This window comes from Falco cherrug, chromosome 1 (genome assembly GCF_023634085.1).
Source record: "Falco cherrug isolate bFalChe1 chromosome 1, bFalChe1.pri, whole genome shotgun sequence".
Lineage (NCBI taxonomy): Eukaryota > Metazoa > Chordata > Aves > Falconiformes > Falconidae > Falco > Falco cherrug.
Window position 1 is genome coordinate 23,003,276 of NC_073697.1, and position 19,724 is coordinate 23,022,999.

A 19,724-nucleotide genomic window follows, 5' to 3' on the forward strand; every position below is an offset into this window, starting at 1 on the left:
GTCTGAGCTCAAATACAAAATCTCCAGCAATTTTCTGCAAGTGCTTGTTGAAAAACTTGAAGAATAAGTTGACGATTATCATAATTTGCATGCTGACATAAAGTATCAGGGCCATTTTTTCATCTCAATCTGTTTGCCCTCATACAATAATAAATCTTAAATATTCTTTTATAATTACGAATCTTAAACATTGTGGTCAATTACTTTAAAGAAAATATGTTCTACCACTACACTCTCAACAGAAAATTTATCTCAAAATAAATTAAAAGAAGCCTCATGATTTTGTGTGTCCATAGTCACACACCACCGCATGTTTTTAGTGAATATAATTTTCAGTTACTCTTTCACATTAGGAATTAATTGGCAGATGACCTGAAAGCATTAAGTGCCCCAAACAACAGAAGTAGGATAATAATGAACAAGGAACTTACCCTGACTATTAGGAAGCTTCCACTGTTTATTGCTCTTACTAACTTCTGTAGGAATGGTAGAAATATCATCACTTTTAAGCCTTGAAATGTGGAACACCTAGAAAAACACACTGCAGAAGAGAACAGAATCAGTACTTTAGGTGGGGTAGAAGGAGAGGAGCTATGTTTAAAAAAAAATTTGAATTACTTTTTGCCTGCTGTGATTCTATCAAATTTTCTAATATTGATGCCAAAGGCCAGCATATGGTGTCATTGTGTGTTTTTGAGATAGTTGTGATTTCAAAAGAAAAATTGCAATGATTTTTTTCTGTTCTAAAGTTATGACATATTGGAAGGGGCTCTGCATGTGTGTGTATATATATATATAGGATATATATATGCACTTTATATATTCAGTAAAAAGGTGACCAAATATGTGGAATATGTCGTTACCATGCATCTCTGTATTTTTATATATATATATATTCATGTGTGTGTGTGTATATATATATCTATATATATAGTGCGTGTGTGTGTGTGTATCCCTATAGAAATAGTTAATGGACTTGACAGATGCATATGTTGAGACTGTAACACTGCTCTGTTCCTGCAAGCCCTTACTCATGCAAGTAGTCTTTACTCATACAAGCAGTCAGTTTCAGTGAGTTGTGTACTACTTGCATAAGAAAGGGTTTTCAGGCTTGGGCTCCGGTTACTGATTTATGACCATTCCTTCTGAATTCCATGGTCAAAAACATTTTGGATGAGCTGTATCAAATCCTTGGCCCTTGACTGCTGTGTGTTACTTACAGTCACTAACTCCTGCCACAAGGATATCTTTAAAAACAAATTTATAAGCTCTTGTGGTGCCAAAAAACATCTAAAAAAGTTCCAGTGCTCTAAAACATGAATACTGTAGTTGTGCTTTTTGGCATTGTAGGCTGGCCAAAACTTGCAAACCTGGGCATGGAAAAATAGGTGCTAATTAAATCATTTAAAGCACCAAAATAAAACATTTGTTTACATTTTAATGTGGATTTCCATTTCATGAGTGACTCCTAAACTAGCACTTGATGATATTTTAAATGAAAATGCATGCCACCTTTTTGAATGACTTGGCTTTTATTCTACTAATAATTTTTAAGAAACCATTAGATTCAAAATGAGAAATGTTTTGCTTTTCCTTGGCTTTTGACTTTTTTTGTTTAATTTGTTTTCTGTATACCATTTAATTTCTGAGCATTTTCTTGTTTCAGTACTCATTGGAATGCTAACTTCACTGTAAAAAATTTAAAAAACCAAAATATATCACTAATTGTTTTATTGCCTTAACTTTATTTTTCCTGTAGCAGTTTTTGGAAACTGGAAAAAGCTTCCATGCTGCTGAATGAAAATACTATCTAATAATTCTGTTTCATAGGTGTCATACGTTCCATGTCAAATGTCTTTCTTGGTTTGTTTGGGTTTTTTTCTTTTCTTTTTTTCTTTTTGTTTTGTTTTGGTTTTGGGTTTTTCGGTTTTGTTTTTGGATGTGTTAGAGCTGGAAATATCTCTATATTCAACATTGTTTTGTTCCAGTTCAGTGTGCAATCAAGACTTGTCAGGAGGTGTAATACTGTTTTTGTTCTTTTTTTTTTTTTTTTTGAGTTTTATTTTATTTTGTATTTAATGTGATTATGTGCCTTTAAAATGTTCTCCCTTCCATTCTGCCCTTGTATCTTTGCAGTCATTGTATACAGCAGATTCTAGAAAGTGTTAATCATTGTCATCTAAATGGCATAGTTCACAGAGACCTGAAGGTCAGTATCTGGTGCCCATCAATTGGATGTAAGAGTTTGGGGTTTTTTTTTCCGCTGGGTAGGGGCAGAGGGTGGGTTGTCTGCGATGTTCCCTTGCCTATCCTACTCACCCTCAAAACAACTAGACGAACAAATAATGCATGATGCCTCTTTCCAGTTTGCAAGTCTACAGGCCTAATATACATCATGGCAAAAGGGGGAATGGTTGCCAAAAAACCTGTCTCCTTCCAAGGCGCTGGATTTATCCCATGCTGTCGATCGAACGTGTCTGGTATTCTATTAAGGTTGTCCATGTATCGCTGTGTACGCACATGGAGGTGAACTTTGGCTGTGATGTATGTCAGCTTGCAGATTTAAACGCCACTTCTGTTCTGAGACCCTGGGTTGCAGTAGCAGAACAACCGGTCGCACACTGCTGCATTAGAGTATGACGAACCCTCAGGCAAGTGATGCTAATTGCGGGCTGAATTGGACCGCGAGAAGTTAATGATTTACCTAAAACACCTCGCTTGGCCTTGGAGCGGGGTTTTTCCTTACATTGATGGCCGCAACAATTTGTAATGCCTCTGAGAGAGCTGTCAGTAATGACAGGAGGGGAAAGTGCAGAGGGTGCCAAAGATTGAATACAACCTCATCGGCGAATTATTGGCAAAATCCATGTGCTTTCACGACAGTTTTCCTTTTACAAAATTCGCATTAAAAACCATAATAACTTAAATTGCAAGCAAAGAAGGCAGCCGAGCTGAGGCATGCCTGCGAGGCTGGCCCCTTGCCGTGCGGGGTCCCGCAGCGGCGCAGCCTGAGGCCGTCGTGCTCTGAGCGGCGCGGGGCGGTGGCGCGGGGCGGAGCGGGGATCCCGGCACGGCACGGTACGGCACGGCCCGGCCCCGGCCCCGGCCCCGCCGCCCCCGCCCCGCTGCTGCCGCCGGCCCCGCGCCGCCGCCCCGTGCCTGGCTGCGGGCGTGCGGGCGGGCGGTGCACGCTTGGAACTAACACGCGCCCCTGGTGTTTGCATGCAGTCATTGCATTCAGCAGATCCTGGAGGCTGTGCTACACTGCCATCAGATGGGCGTAGTCCATCGCGACCTCAAGGTGAGTGCTGCTGCCCCGCCGAGCCCTCCTAGCCGGAGCCGCTGCAGCCTCCGCCGCGCCGTGCCACAGCGGAGAGCAGCCAACCCTAGCGCAACAGAGCCTTGATCAGTGGACATGTAAACGGGTTTCTGTCCCCCTCCCTTTTTCCCCCCCCCCCTTCACCTGTGCACAAGAATGAACTGCTAGCATTCACTGGAGAAAATCTGCTAAAGGCTTGCCAACACCTAGCTGGCCAGATCTGGGCTGCGAAGACAGCCGCCAGTCAGCTGGCACCTGCTGTGGGTACCAGGGAGAACAGCAGTCGCTTTTCGAGCATTTGGTGTATTCATTGAATACACAATTCTTCTCTCTTGTCATACAGGGCTTCTGGGGCAGGGCGTGGGGGGAACTTTCCATCTCACATCAGCGTAACTTGGAGTGCTTCTGGGAAGCACGCTAGCATTTGCATGTCATGCATTTTAGTGACAAAAGGCCAGCTGCTGTTAGATTGCTGGCACAAAGACCTCTCTGTCCTCCAGATGATGACTGGGCTACAGCACATCTTTAGAAAGTGGGAATTTCTACAGTTTTCTCACCAAGATCACCTGAGGGAGTCAAGTTCCTTCCGGACAAACAGTAGCGTCGGGATAGAGGCTTCAGAAAGAAAGCTCTTGTGTTGAGAAGAGCATTATCTCTTTCTTAACCATCTATATGTCCACATGGCTGGAGATGTCAGCTGCAGAAATGCTCTCTGCATTTAAAGCACTGAAGGAAACGAGCAGAGATCATTTTTCTTTTACTGGGAAGCTCAGAGAGACAAGTCCGTCTCAAAGCTGGTAGTAAAGTATCCTTGTGGATAAAGGAGAGGACTTAATTTGGGTACTTGGACTTCAGGATCCTCAGGTGAAAGAAGACTTTATTTTGAAATCAAATGGAAGTGCACCATCTGAAATGTCAGATCCTTTACAGAGGCAGAGAAAAAACAGTATGTGGGCTAAGGCAGTGAAACACACTAATTCCTTCTGGCACAGCTTCTTTGTCTCTTACTTTCCTTTCTGAGTGAGTTATGGGGAGCAGGAATTTCCTCCCAGGATAGGAGCTTTTTAGTGGTTATCATTAGTAATAACATTGGAATCAAAATGGCGTCATCTTTTTTGCCATCCTTCACTCCCAAGGAAACAACTGTCATTGTCTGAATTTGTTGTCCTATCGTTGTCTCTATTGTTGTCCTATTGGAACATAAAGGGTTACGCTCTGAAAGCTCAGAGAGCATGATGGATTTCAGAGACAGATACACAAAACTCTCTACGGACTTTGTGCTTCTGGATTTTCCTGTGTTGCGGTTGAACAACAAGAGACTGACAAGTCTCTCCAATCCATAAAAATTCCATGGCAGCCAGATAACATGCAACAAGTTTAAATGAAAGGATGTCAGATTTGTCCAGCTGCTCCAGCGATTCCTGTCCTCACTGAACATGCAGTACTATGCTTCTAGCATGAAAAATAATTAAAAAAAAAAAAAAAAGGATTCTGGCTGTGCAAGCTGAAAGAATAAGGAATGCTCTCTAGTGCTTTTCATACATTCACACAAACTAACCTTTTCTTTGGAAATGCATTAAATCCAGATGTTCCCTGCTCCAAACCATGTGTGGATTTCTTACTCTGGTAAATCCAGGATGAATTGGAAAAACGGTGTGAGAAAAACTGTTTCTGCCAAGCTGTAGTACCCAGTTTCATTTCTGAAAGTGAAAACTTCAGGAGGCAGAAAACGATCCTTCTGCACTTACTACTTTGTGACAAATGAAAAAAAAAAACAAAGAGTGAAATGAAAGACAGTGATGAAATCCTGGCAGAACTCCCCATACTGAAAAGAAGATGCCGAGGCCCAGGACCATGTCTACAAGACATGTAGAAGATGGTTGTGTCCTAGCAAGGATCCTTAAACTGCAAAACTTGATGGATTTTTTTCCCGATGACTCAGACCACAATTTGATGACGTGGTTGGGGGTGGGCAGGGGAGCAAGAAGAGGAGATTTTGGGCAATCTTACTTTATTTAACTTCTCTTTTAGCGTAATTTAGTAGCAAATAGAGAAGCTTTTGCAGCCTCTTATGACCTGCAGAAGTGCTTGTTGCTGCTCCATTTGTAATCCTTAGTGTAAGTCAGAATGGTGGTGGATCCTAGGGAAAAAAAAAAAATCTTTTTTTTTCCAGAAAGAAATTAACCTGTTAGTGGCAGTTTGTCTTTAACAGATGGTAGAAGTGCACTTCCGTATAGTTATTCTAGATCTTGGAAGTCAGCAGCATTGCTGCTTTTGTGAAACTCTTACGATTATGACCTTTTTGCATTCCCCCACACCCCCAAAGTGAATGCTCTAGTTATATTCAAGGAAGAGTACACAGAGGCTTAAGTACTTGATCTCGAAGAACCAAAGACCTTTGGAAAAATAAGGCATAAATCACATTATTTTAAGTAATTTTAGTAGTTAATACTGCCATTCTACATGCTTGACTGCAGCCAGTCTGCTGGTAACACAAGGTGACACTATTGAATCCAAAGTACGAGTCCTGAGGGGCCCACACTAGGCTGTTAATGTTTTCCAAGTAATTGCAGTCATTCTACATTAATGCATGATAATTATCCAGTATGCCGCTCGTCATCCTGAAATGACAGCTGCATGTTGTTTGAGTGCATAGTCCCACACAGCATTGCCCAAAAGGCTGTTGGCTTTGGCATATGAGTAAATCAGGAAATCTGCTTCAGCTTCTGTTGAAACATACTCACCTATGACAATGGTATTTCTGCAGAGCACTTTGATTGGCATGGTAAGGACATGTACTGTAATGAAAAAAAAATATCCCAAGGCGGGCGAACAAACCAGAAAAAACCCAGCAGCACAAAACTTTTGAATGGAAATTTTGAATGGCATCACATGTTTCAAAATGGTGTGCTTGGTAGGTTAGTGCTTGTGTTTCAACCAAGAGGGTGAAGCATTTCACTGCTTTTGGCTTGCTGAAGGTCACAACTGAGTAGGATCATCCATTGCTTTAAGAGGTTTATAGAAGTGCATTTCGGGCAGTAATTACTGTAAACTTCTCTCGCTCTGATGGGAAACCTTCAAGAACTGAGTGCCTGTACGTTGCAATCAGCGTAGTTAACTGACAGGCAGTGTGACATTGCTTAAATTGGTGTTGATGAAGTAAAGAAGAGTCCTCAAGCTATTCAGTCGGTGTTTGACATAATGTAGTCAAAGTGGTTTCTGATCATTTAAGTGAATATAAAGATTGTATTTTGTTCTAAGAGACCTTAATCTCAATTTTAAGAACATGTGGAATTAGAAGATTCATCAAGTAACTATTGATGAAAGGTTTTTAAACCTGTCTTTTCTATGACGTAGCAACAAGGGGTAAGTGACAGAATGGTGTTTGTAAATTGCTGAAAAAATGTTCCTTTACAGTTTGGTGAGAGGGGAAAAAAACCCCCACCGTTAAACTACAGTTTGTCAGGGCCAGTTGTGTTGTTAATTAATAGAAGTATCACAGCGGTTTAGGTCTTAATTAGGCTCAAGCATATTTTGCTGCATACTTGACAGATGTATTAAAGATAGCCTTTACTGAAAGAAGCTTATGATCTTTAATTGTATCCAAGCTCTGTACCTGCATGGGATTAACTGTAATCACATAAATAGTCCCTTGGAAAACTATGATTGCTTCTGGGTTTAAAACAAAATACTCACTTAAGAGTTTGCAGGATTGGGTCCCCAGTCCCAGACTGGATATAGTGAATTGTCTTGTGATAGATCACTACAAAAATTGTTTTTGGAAGAGTCACAGCAATACCCTTGAAAGTGAGGGTTTGTTATATTGTAAATGTAGAATGAAACCTTCTTTTCAAAGTAATGGAGATAGAAAACAAAGGAATGGCAAGAAAATGCTATAGAGGTCACAGTTCTCTGAAATAACCTGTTGAATTCTACAGTATTGTGTAAGGTTTTTTTTAAAAAAAAAGTTAAGGTTCATAGAATAAAGTTGTCTTTGGACAATTTGCATTTGATGTATTTGCTAAATTAAGTTAAAAGAATATGTTATCAACAGTAAAATGAACACCATTGTTTTGTTCAAATCCTTTTAATTGTGTGAGTGTACTGTAGCATTTGATTTCGGATGTGACCAACGTGCCCTAAAAAATAACAGAAGTGGGAACTTTTTCAAACTTCCATTCTTACTTGTAATAGGTTCTCTACAAGCAAAAAAGTGGGCATGCTGTTTTTGCTGAAAGATTTGCAATGTAAATACGCCTGCCCTCTAAATACAAATACAGTAATATGTCTGCTGTTGTTAGGCTGTCATGCAAAACATGTTTATGTTTGACAGTTATAGATGCCTGATCCTGCAAACTGCATAGGTTAGCCTAGTAATTAAAGAATACATCTCTTTTGGGGTTTTTCTGCAGCATTTTTCTAGTAGTGAGCTCTTAGGAGTCTCTGAATTGTCCTATCACACAAACAGGTGTCGCAGCTCCATATGACCATTCTCCTCTGGTAGATCTGCACGCTGTCCTTAGTCATGCTGTCATGGGATTGTGACGGCTGTTTACAGGCCTGGTGCTTCTTTCCAAGTAGGAATGGAAAGTGCATTTTTTGGTATTTCATGGAGAAAACGCAGGGGGTTTTTCTCTTTTTCACTCCTTTAAGTATTTGTTCTTTTCCAGACCACCATAATTAAAAAAAAAAGTGAAATCCCATATAAAATATATTTACTTATCTTTTCATCTCAATTTTTTTCTCTCTCTGAATAAAGCCTGAGAACTTACTTCTAGCTAGCAAATCCAAGGGAGCAGCAGTAAAACTAGCGGACTTTGGGTTGGCTATAGAAGTCCAAGGAGAGCAACAGGCTTGGTTTGGTAAGTAATTTTTTTTATCCCCTCACCATTTATTCAGCATAGCCATTAGGCCTCCCAAAGCACCCGAACTCCTACCCTAGTGTAAAACATGCAGCTGTGTGATTACTTGATATGTAGCATTAAAGGATACCTTGTTCGTGGTTTGATCCCTACAGCTGACTACACTTTAGACCAGGGGTCCTCAAACTTTTTAAACAGGGGGCCGGTGTGCAGATGAAGTGGCAGGCAGTCATCTGCGGCTGCTTGGGTCGCCCCCCAACCCGCGGCAGGGGGTAGGTGGTGGAGCAGGGGGGTTCTGTAAATATCGGGGGCCGGACTGAGGACCCTGGTGCGCCGTATCCGGCCCGCGAGCTGTAGTTTGAGGACCCCTGCTTTAGACCTTCTTCTCCAGTAAAAATGTTATCTGTAATTCTAACCAAATTAAACAGAGCTTGGCAGCAGACCTTATTTATTTAAAAAAAGAAAAAAAGAAAAAAAAAGACAAACAAATATCCCCCAACACTTCAAAAGTGACCTGTGGCTATACTTCCAAATCTCAGAGCTCTCTTTGACAAGAAGTAGATCTGCCTCATAGCCTCCTCTTCACTAGCAGAGGGGAAATCACCTTACCAAATGACATAAAATGATCTAGGAAAAAGTCTCTTACGTTGGCACAGCTGTGTTCATCCTGGGGATTTTGCCAGCGCAGCGGGATTGGTATGGGGTAGGATGGAGGGAGAGCATTTTAAAATTCATGCTTCTAGTAAATACAGCTTTACAAATGTCCCTGTTGCATGCAGTTTTAAGTTCCATTGACATTTCTTGACCCTGAAACTTAGGTTTCCTGGTTCTTGGCTTGTCCTAGCTGTTGTCAGCCTGTTAGTTTGACTTAGGTGCACATGAGTCTCTTCTCCTCCACTTTTCCTTGTGTATCTAGAAGAAGGAAATATGGGTGTAGAGCCTGGGAGGGAGATGGGGAGTTTCCACTTAGGTGCTCAGATGACTGAGGAGTTAGGCTATAGGTTAACACTGCTGAGTGGACCTGTCCAGTTGTCAAAACATGTCCTCTGTCAACTGGACATAGGTGAAAATTTTATTCTGAAGCACTTCGGAATGTGATGTGGAGAAAAAAAAAAAAAAAAAAGTTTTTTGAGTACCTGAGGCTGTAGAGAGTCATCCACAACCAGATCTTGCTGTGACAGTACAAGTTACCTGTCCCAGCTCTTTATATTGCTGCCCTAGAGGTGACTTCCCCTTCACACCTGCAAGTAAAACTGTTCATAAAACTGTTCTTTGACCCACTGAGGTGAAAATAAGCTGGCTTATTAAAAATGTACAACACATGTATAAGCATCTCACATTAATAGATTATGGAGAGCATAAACCCAAGAAGGTAAAGGGTGGTTAAAAGCATCTGGACCCTTACACAGTTGTCTGGAAAGGGTTGTCTATCCATAGCTTACGAACATCTTCTGAAGTTGGAACTGGAGTTTCTCGGCCATTTCAGTGATTTTGAAAACATTATCTTCATCTGTAAGGGATCTGTATGCTTGCTTGATGGTGAAGGTGACAAAGATGTATGGGAACATGGAAGCAAACTCGTGTGTGTGCATCTGAGAGCTCATTCTGTGCTCCAGACCTGCTCATGAAATGTTGGAAAGGGACGGTGTCTGCCCTCTTGAAGGTGGCAATTGATGGGGTAAACCAGGTTTCCAGAATCAATACCTGGAATGTATTTTACGTGTCCTCTACAGTGCTCTGCTTCAGGTTATGAGAAGAGGATAGGAGTAGTGACTTAAACATTACGTGTTTCTTTGTAGTTCCAGTAAACTATTCCTTCTTTTTTTTCTTTTTTGCTAATTAAAAAAACCAAACTGCTAAGTGCAGATTATTTGTTACAGTTAACAGATGCCCAAAGGAAGATGGTGGAAAAAGATTTAATACTGATTGTTTTAAATAATAAGGCATGTACAAATGTGATGCGTCTATCTCATGTACTACCCTCTTCGAACAGATGTGACGCACAGGACAAAATATGTTTTGTAAATCCCAGGACGAAAAAAATACAGAATAAAATATTTATAGCAACTACCTATTCTCACTTAAAACAGCTAGAAAGTGCAGTTTAAAATTAAACAAAGTGATTGTGAGTTTGCTGTCGACGCCTAGAACAAAAGCACAAAGGTTTTTGTGCAGGCAGTGGCCTGAGAGATTGAGTGTTTGAAATCAAGGATAAAACTACATGTGGATGCACAGGCAGTACCATTGGACATATGTTGGTAGCTTTATAAGCTAGCCTGTTGTTTCAAATCCCAGCCTTTGTATAAATGGATTTCAGTAATCCACAAAAGACAGAAGAGATTGCTCCTGTACATTAACAAATAGGCCAGTACAAGAAGAGTGGAACAGAAATAAGACAAAACGCAAGTGATTTCTTACAATGACAAAACATCAGGTAAACAAGAAGCATCTCAAGAAAAAGCAGAATGAACTTTAGGGGATATTTTCTGTAGATAATACATCTGTATGGATGCAGGTGATGCCCAGGAGGTTGCAATTTCCTGTAAAATCTTGCACGTTATTTTTTGGTCATTTGGTTCTTGTGAAGTACTTGGTTTAGATGTGTGGCATCATGAGGACTGCCATGCAGAACTTGGTAGAAAGGAGATTGAGCAGAACATCTCCAAAATACATGTGTAAGAAGAACAAGCTGGCAGCAAGGTAATAGAAAGAAATTAGTCTAATGTGGCTCTGTTTTTAAATTTGTGGTGTTTGGTAAGACTAGTACGTTTTCTACCTCTTCTGGAACTTCCTCTGCAAAACCTTTCTGTAATGGTCTTAGTGCCTGCCTTCATCTTTATGACTGCTTTAACAACGCAAAACATGAACTTCAATGTTCTCAACGTTTTGAACTTTTTCTTGCTTCCTTCCAAAAGATTATCTGCGTTCCACTGGATTCTGCAGCACTTAGTGACTCATGGCATGGTCTGATTCTAAGTATAGCTCTGCATCAGTGTGTTGGGGTTTTTTTCTCTTTTTTTTTTCGTTTTTTTTTTTTTTTTTTTTTTTTTTGAGTGTAGCCCTCTGGTGTGATGATTGCTTTTCTGCTTAAACCACGATATGCCTCAGCAGGAAACTGGCTAGAGCTCCGTGTGTTTTGGTATAACAGAATACTTTCCTGGTTTGCATGTTTGTAAAACAAACCTGTTCGTTGCCTGTTTATAGAAAAGTGTTTCAGGGTTTAGTTGAAACACTCCACCCTGTTAGCAGGTGTTTAATGTACTGGGAGAGTGTTGGGCGGGCTCAGCTGACTCACAGAGGCAGGTGACGAGTTGCCCCTCACTGAAGTCAGTGGAAGGACTGCAGTTAACTCATTGGTAGCTAGATTTAGTCCTAGTTGCATCTCGTATTAAATTAAGTCCAGTCCTACAACTGGGACTAATACACACCACTTAAGTCATTTGAGTAGCTTCACTAAATTAGTTTGCGAGCTGCATTAAATGTAGGTTGTCTACATTTAAGTCTTTTGGATCCAGCTGTGCAGGAAGAGAAGGCTGCCTGCCCTCAGCTGCTTGCTCTTGCTGCTTGCTGCCACCTTCTCCATATCATCTCACCAGACTGCTCCTTTGAATTTTTATTCTGGAGTCAAAGGGAGGTGCGTTAGCAAAGATGTACAGCTTCATGCAGTTTAAGCTAACATGGTTTGTCCTGCCGTTTTATTTTGGGATCTTTGCGTGACTGGTGTTGAGAAGGCTGTAAGTCTGGCAGGGGAATGATGAAAGCACAGGGCACATCTTAGAGCAGTAATCTCTTCTGCTGTGTGTTTAAGATGCATCTGTCTGCATTAAATTAATTTTATGTTGTAGGATTATAGTTAACCTTCAGTCCAGGTTTGACTTGTGTCACTATTTATGAAGTTAAGTATATATGTAATCTTTGCATAAGAGGGTTTTGAGACTGTAAGCTGTTTAGGCTGAGTAACATGCCATCTCATGTACACAGGCACCACTGAACTGAGCAAGGCAGAGCATTTGTCTTGGGCCCCTGAATGCTTATTTAAATAGGAGTGCAAGGTGGCACAGTTTTTTCTAGACACTGTACAGTCAGTCACAGTTTCCAGCTTTGCAAGTTGCTTTAGCCAAATTATTACTATTGGCAATAGTTCTCTGAAAAGTATACACACATATTGGGTTCCCTCTGACCAGTTATAGAATTACCTGATAAATAAATTGCCAATTTCAGTGTGGTTTTTTTCTTTTTCACCGAAATAATAACTCTTCTGTGTTTGCTGCTTTAAACAACTTCAGCATATATATTATAACCATACCAATTATTTCTGTTCAGACCCATTCTGTATCTTCATCAAGAGATAAAGTTAGCTAAGTTCTGTATTTATTTTTCTTTAAAGCTTATTTTCAAGTGATGCATGGTAATGTTTATAGATCTATGGGAAGTTTGAAAGTGGAGGCAACTTTACTTCCCCTTTACAATAAACAAAAATGTTAATGAGGAGCACTACAGCCAAGAAGGCATATGAAACATCACTTTATTTAAAGCTACGTAGAACATCCATTTTTCATCTTCTCAAAGGAGCTTACGATGTGTTTCCTGTATGATAGTACTCTTTAACAGTTCATAGCTCTCATATCAGGAGACTGCAAAAAACAAGCTTATTTTTCATGAAAGTATTTTAGCTATGTTCTCAGTAAAATATAGAGAATGTGTTCGTTCATTTCCTCCTCCCACTCCAAAATGATTGCCAGCTGCAGGGCAAAGGTTTCCTTTTTCTGTAGCTATACACTTTATACATTATCACCGTCTCTCATAAGTTCTGTGGAACCCAGTGTGGTATGTCAGAAATGACATGTGGTCCTTCACAAAAGCCACAAAATTTTCGCCTTTTAAGAATTCCCAAGATTTATTTTAGGCAAAGATGCTTGAAAGAACAGACTTACTAAATGAAATAGTACAGCACGTCATGAAGTTTTTATCCTTTACAGTGTCCTAAGAAGAGTCTACATTTATACCTACATTCTGCATTTCTCCTAAGAGAAAGTAGCACTGCTGGTAGTGAATAAAGAAGGAGAAACATACAAATTTTAAAGGCTAGATTACTTCAGAGATTGTTTTTTGTCAACTTTTTAAAGAAGGTTTCCAGAAGTGGAATAAATTCACGGAAATTAGTTTTGCAGTGGAAAGTTCGTAGCTGTGTGAAATACAAATGGCAAAGGTGGTGAGAAGGCTGAGCCCTAAGTTGGTGGTCTTCATACTAAGTAACAGCCAGTTGTGCTCCTGTGAAAGCTAATCCTGAACATCTCAGACCATTTACTTTGCCACCATCTGGCACTGGCTGAATTGAGTTTCCACTTAGGTGTGAAGAAATTTGAACAGTGTTTATACTTTCCTGTATTCAAAATGAGAGCCCTCTCCATACATAAGCTTTTCTTAAATCTTAGCCCTACATGTTGTTTACTCAGAAATCTGCCCTCTCATAAGACTGAATAGGGCTCTTTAAATGTAGCTTCTTATAGCTACAATGCTGTAGCTTTGCTGCCCCTCTGTTTTGTTAATTAATTTCCCATAAATGTCAGTGGAAGTACTCTGTGTGTGGTAATAGTCTTCACAGCTGACAGCTGATGGACTCCCAGAAATCTCATTCAAGTCATGTTTCCAGTCTTAATCTTTATAGTTTGGAGGTATTTTAAAAGAGCCTAAATTAGGCTAATGATTGAAAAAAAAAACCAAACCAACTCAAAAAACCAAAAAACCCCACAGTAACAGGCTTTGGCATGCATGGTGTGAATTTTCTGTCTTTCATTATCTCTGAGGGGATCACTCAGATAATGTTTCCCACACCTCCCGCTACCCTGTTAACTTTTTTGACCTTGACCCTGAGCCAGATGTATTTGCACCCCACTACTGGATGTCTTGCTACAGTTTATAGCAATGCAGAACTCGGGAAAGACGTTTCATCAGCTATCTCCTAATCTTTCTGGAAACCTTCCTCTGTTGCGCTGGCACCAGATCCTTGATAACACTGTTGAATCTGGAGTGCTAGTGTAGATGGGGAACCAGCTGTTTTTTTGCTGGCCTCTTGATTCTACCAGATGTGGTGGCAGAAAGGGATGTGCTAAGTCTATGTAAGTGTTCTCGTTATTGTTCATTCTGGGTGATTCACTGTAAAAAGAAAGCAGTTCTTTGTTGGTCAATGCAGTCAGTGGTCAATGGCTTGGGAAATAATGTCTTGTGGGCTGAGAAGAGAATCACTTAATTTTTGCAGAGCATGTACAACTTTTGAGAATAGTTGCCTTGCCTTTTGACAGGCTTTGCTGGTACTCCCGGATACCTTTCTCCAGAGGTGTTACGAAAAGACCCTTATGGGAAACCTGTGGATATGTGGGCGTGTGGTAAGAAATTACTCTGAAAGATGATGTTCGGTCCACCGTAAAGTATTTTAAGGGAGAGAGATGATGTCTAGGACACCTTATTTTTTGCATCAGACAATACATGTATAGGAAAATTCAGTCTTAATTTTTAGAAGAGGTAATTTTTTGGTTTTCTACCAGCTTTCTTTTTTTTTTTTTAATTATTTGTGAAGACGTGTTACCATGGCATTCTTGGCTGTGTCTACACAACACACTTTTCACCAAGTATAAAAAAAATAGCTGCAGGCACATGATGCCTAACTAGTTAGAAAACATAACAATTCATACTGTGAGCTAGGCCCTAGTTTTGGTTCACAAGCAGCCTAAAATCCAATCTGTTGATATACTATAACTGCAGTTTTAAACAGTGAAACTAAATGTTTTGTGAACTTCAGTACAGAGCGATTAATTTATCATCCAGTTCTTGAAGCAGTGTGGTCTAGTGTACTGCCAAGTGGGGGCTAGCTAGCTGAGAACAATTGGTGGTTTCCTAATTTCACTTCTACGAACACTTACTTGATGTATTTATGAAGGCATTTTCCTTTAGTCACAGTGAATCCTCTCTGCAAGACTAGCAGATGGACTTTTTAATATCCTATTGAGCATGTATTTATAGAGATAAATTGAGTTGCCTGAATTTTCATTGCATGAGATTAGTTAAAACACAATTTTACAGGTACCAGTACAAACCATGATAAAACCAGAGGTAAAGAATGCATTTTCCTAGAACGTTCATGAACATTGGAAAATATTTCTCCAGCCAGCAGTGTGGTCATTACTGCCATCACTGTATAAGAGATTATCTTGTAAACCCTACATTTACTGTTTTCTCCAGTATGAAGGGAATATTTTTCAGTAGCTAGGATAATACTAATGAGCCATTTGTTCTACATGCTTGTCAGATGCGAAACACATTTCTGGGGTTTGTTTCGTGAAATCATATAATACTACTGTGGATTTTCTTTAGGTGTCATTCTGTATATCCTCCTGGTGGGATATCCTCCTTTCTGGGATGAAGACCAGCACAGGCTTTACCAGCAGATCAAGGCTGGTGCTTATGATGTATGTACTGTACTCTGTCTATTCAATTATTTTTAATGTACCTCTAAACAGGCTTTCTAGAGTGAAAAGTAAAATCAGAATTATTTCCTAAATACTTTTTTTATTGCTTATTTTTATGAACCACTCAATATAGTAAATATTGTTTTAGTAACATGAACCTTATTGGAACGGGAACATCCTATGCTAATTTAAGTCTGATTCCTGTATGGCTCCAAGTTTTCGTTGTCTGGTCCTTGTATAAATCATGCAAGCTTATGTAATCCTGACAAGCTTGTTCAGACCTCTCTAAGCTCCCAGGGACCTGTGTTTTTCCTTGTAGTTTATCACTTCAACCAGTCAGTTATTCTAAATTGTTTTTAAGAAGTCTTAAGCTTCCTAAACATACATCTTGATGCTGTTGTATTGACCACCTTTGGAAATAGAAGCTGCTATAGAGCATTTCAAAAGGAATAGTTTCATTAATTACGTGTATTCCAACAAAAAACATTACAGCTGTTGGTAAGTAAGAGCTGATGATTTGGTGACATCGTGAAGTTTGAAACATCATCTATTTATATTACATTAAACAGACAGAAGGCTGTTCGTCCTCAGCTTTAAGTAATTTGTCAATGATGAAGTGAAAAAGACACAACCTTGTAATTTTAAGCTCTTACTTGCTTCCAGTCCTGGGTGGTGGTGGCTGGAAAAAGGGAGCTGTTATGCTATGGCCTTTTACTGAAAGTAAACTTATGGTCTGTCAAGTCTTCTTCCTAGTGAACAAGTAATCATACAGTAAGAAATGGGGTGACAGTGGGGAATTACGATTTCAGCCCAGAGGGCAAGAACTGAGGTGCAGAGACTGAACTATGCACCTTGCATTGGACAGACATAATACATACTGGTGATGTACTGTGCCAAGGTAATATCAAATCCCTGTTGTCTAAGAATAAACATTTTTAATATTGGAAAACACAAAATCCTCCAGGTTAAGGTATGTTCACAAAAGCAGTTTAGGACATGGAATTTTTTAGTTTCATTTGCTTTTGAGCAGGTGCTTTGGGTTGCACTTATAAATACTTTACTGAGCATGGAGGTGTTAAATTCGTAACTGGTTAGATTTGTATACCATAACTATACAGTTAGCATTAAGGTTTACATTGAAAGAAAGCAAACAAGGAGTTTGAATAATAATGCTTAGAATTTTTGTCTTTATTAAAAAAGAAACTGGGACCATATTAAGTGCTGTATGACCACATGCCTCTCAGACAACTAGAATTTGTTATTTTGTCTGCCGTTGTTATTTTATACTATGAATTTTAGCTATGAATTTCAATTGGCATTATTGCAAATAGAGAAATACTGTCCATTCGAGCCAAATAAACAACAGGTCAAAACAGTATAGAAGAAAAACATTATTTATAAAACTGGCTATTTCAAACTTTTTTAATTGTGGTGAACTGCATTTTTCCCCTTAAAGCTGGTTGGATGTACTAGCCATCAATGTTACAGAAGTAGTACCACTAAGTATCCTTAAGTAAAATTGTGTAAAGATTATACAAGTTAATATACACAAAGGTATTTTTTTCTTAAGTTTCCCTCACCAGAGTGGGATACAGTGACTCCTGAAGCAAAAGACCTTATCAATAAAATGCTTACCATCAACCCAGCAAAACGTATCACAGCATCAGAAGCACTAAAGCATCCATGGATCTGTGTAAGTAATTTCTACAGATTTAACAGGATAGTTCAGCAGACAAATCAGCTTACAGTTTACTTCAGCACATAGTGAAGGTGTTCAGAGGATAATTTTTATCCTTAGTCATGCAGCTGTGTAACTAGGGGAGTGTAAAACTGTAATTATACAGATACAGTCAATAGTGTCACATATTGAGGTCTCAGCCTGGGATAAGATTTTTTTAAAGAAATGAACTCCCGTGCCTTGATTTTGTCATGCAGAAGTTCACTGCCAAAATTAGACCATTATTTTCGATTCTCAGAGAAAAAAAAAAAAGTACAAGGAAGTAACTTTTGAGCTAAGTAATGCTTTGCATCTTCATTTCCCTGTAACCATTATGATAAGCATGAAATGTAAAGGCGGGAAATTAAGGGACTTTTTAATAAAAAGTCAATTTGCAGTTAGCAGAGGCTACCTGGCTGTTACTGGATCCAGGACTACTTTCCAATTCTCAGTGCTTTCTATACTTTGACTTTGCAGGTAGTCTGGGCTGATACTTTGAAAGTCACAAGACATACAGCTGGTTCCCAGCTCTTTATTCATTCCAGTAGGCTGCATTATCTTGCCTTTAAAATTGTGATGCAGATGAAGTTGAGTTACAGGGAAAATGCAGATACTGCTGAATTTCCTCTGAAAATATTTCCTGCTGCTGTACCTCACCTAGTATCGCTAATGCTAAAGAAAAGTTTCCTTAAAACACATTTCCCAAAATCATAATTCAGAATGTTACTTTGATTACATTTATACAGCATAATCCACATTCTAAGATCTTGTGGGTTTCTTAGTCCCTGTTTCTTTCAAGAGGACTTCACACATGGAAAAGGCTGAGTAAAATGAGACCTTGGTTTTGTTGATTTGGAAATTTCCCAAATGTGTAGAAACCTGCACACAGCGATAGTCAGACGGTGTTGGACTATGTGGGTTGTAATATGTATATTGTAGAGTAAATAGAATGCTAGACGTCTGGCTGGGTGTGTTAAAATTATTATTTCCTTCTTCTTTTAGCAACGTTCTACTGTTGCTTCTATGATGCATAGACAAGAGACTGTAGACTGCTTGAAGAAATTCAATGCAAGAAGAAAACTAAAGGTAAGAACAAAAACTTCTGCAAAGATGAGTAGCTAATTTTGGAAAGATAAAAGAATATTGCCTTGTGGTCCATGTGTAGAAACAAATGGTCCCTAAGCAATTTTTTTTCTGGAATATTATACTTAAATTAACTATTTGATAGATGATTGGCTTTTGGCATGAGGATCTTAAAGTTTTCATGACAGTGGATAAAACATAGCATAATTTTTGTGGATTCAAAATAGTAACAATGATCTTCACTTATACACATTAAAAATATTTTGTTGAAGGAAAATGCTTAAGTTTATTATTTTACATCATCCTTTGTTTTCTCCTGACCAGACAGAAAAACTTTGCAGATGTGAGCTTTTCAAATTAGCACATCAGAAATAAACTCTTCTTCCCACCTAAAAAAATACCTAAGCACATTAGCAAAGTCTGTTTCATATTCAGATATGTATTTTGCTGATAATTACTGTGCCTGTGAGTGCTCATGGTTTGTGCATTACATACCCACGACTGGTAAATGTTTGAGATTATCAGGATTGCTGATAAGTGTGCAATGAAGAATAAATTACAATTCATGCACCCATGACATCACCTAGGATAGGTAATGCACAGTCCATTCTTTCAGGGTTAATTTAGTAATTGATGTAATTTACAAGTGTGTTTTCCTTTTTGTTGTGTCGTGTTCACATTCAGAATTTTACACAAGTGTGATGCTAATTTGAGAAAATGTATATGTACACAGGGGGCCATTTTGACAACTATGCTGGCTACCAGAAATTTCTCAGGTATGTTCATTGAACTCCAAAATAATACGGTCTTTATGTTCTGATGTCTGTGATGACTGAGATTAATTAGGATTCATTAGTACAGAAAGATCTTTGTTATTCAGGAGCATCTAAATGTGATGTATCTTTAATTGTTTCCTTTGCAAACAAGAGAATTTAAACTACTTGGGCCAAAAAGAATCTCTTGTAGATGCCAGTCTAATTTTTACTTTTTTTTTTTTTTTAGTGCTGTCTGTCAAAAGACAGTGTTTTCCTGTCTGTTTTGGTGGAGGAAAATTGAAAACAAAGCATATAGCTCCACATGCATAAGTATCACCAAACAACATTTAAAAACTTACTTATTTTTAGATACCTAAAATATCATTCCAGGATTCTGCTGCATCCTGTGTTTAAAAAAAAATAATAAATGTTTATTCTTTATTACTTTGCTAAGCAGTAAGAAACACAGAATGAGTCCTTTTCATTCTCTTCTAATCCCTAGCTTGATATACAAGAGATGTT

The 19,724-nt window shown here is 39.0% G+C and overlaps 1 protein-coding gene across 15 annotated transcripts in view; it reads left to right on the top strand.

Annotated features, from left to right (window-relative positions):
- Positions 1 to 19,724, top strand: part of CAMK2D (calcium/calmodulin dependent protein kinase II delta) — a 209,087-nt gene that overhangs the window by 100,593 nt on the left and 88,770 nt on the right. For 10 of the 15 annotated variants that reach the window (XM_055711775.1, XM_055711807.1, XM_055711762.1 and 7 more), the window contains 7 exons: positions 2,137 to 2,209; positions 8,079 to 8,181; positions 14,484 to 14,567; positions 15,553 to 15,647; positions 17,218 to 17,340; positions 18,367 to 18,450; positions 19,181 to 19,223. In XM_055711775.1, coding sequence (XP_055567750.1) covers positions 2,137 to 2,209; positions 8,079 to 8,181; positions 14,484 to 14,567; positions 15,553 to 15,647; positions 17,218 to 17,340; positions 18,367 to 18,450; positions 19,181 to 19,223 — 605 coding nt within the window. Of the gene's footprint in view, positions 1 to 2,136; positions 2,210 to 2,237; positions 2,652 to 3,228; positions 3,302 to 8,078; positions 8,182 to 14,483; positions 14,568 to 15,552; positions 15,648 to 17,217; positions 17,341 to 18,366; positions 18,451 to 19,180; positions 19,224 to 19,724 lie in introns of those variants that run through there. The other 5 variants (XM_055711769.1, XM_055711794.1, XM_055711817.1 and 2 more) reach the window with 2 other exon arrangements.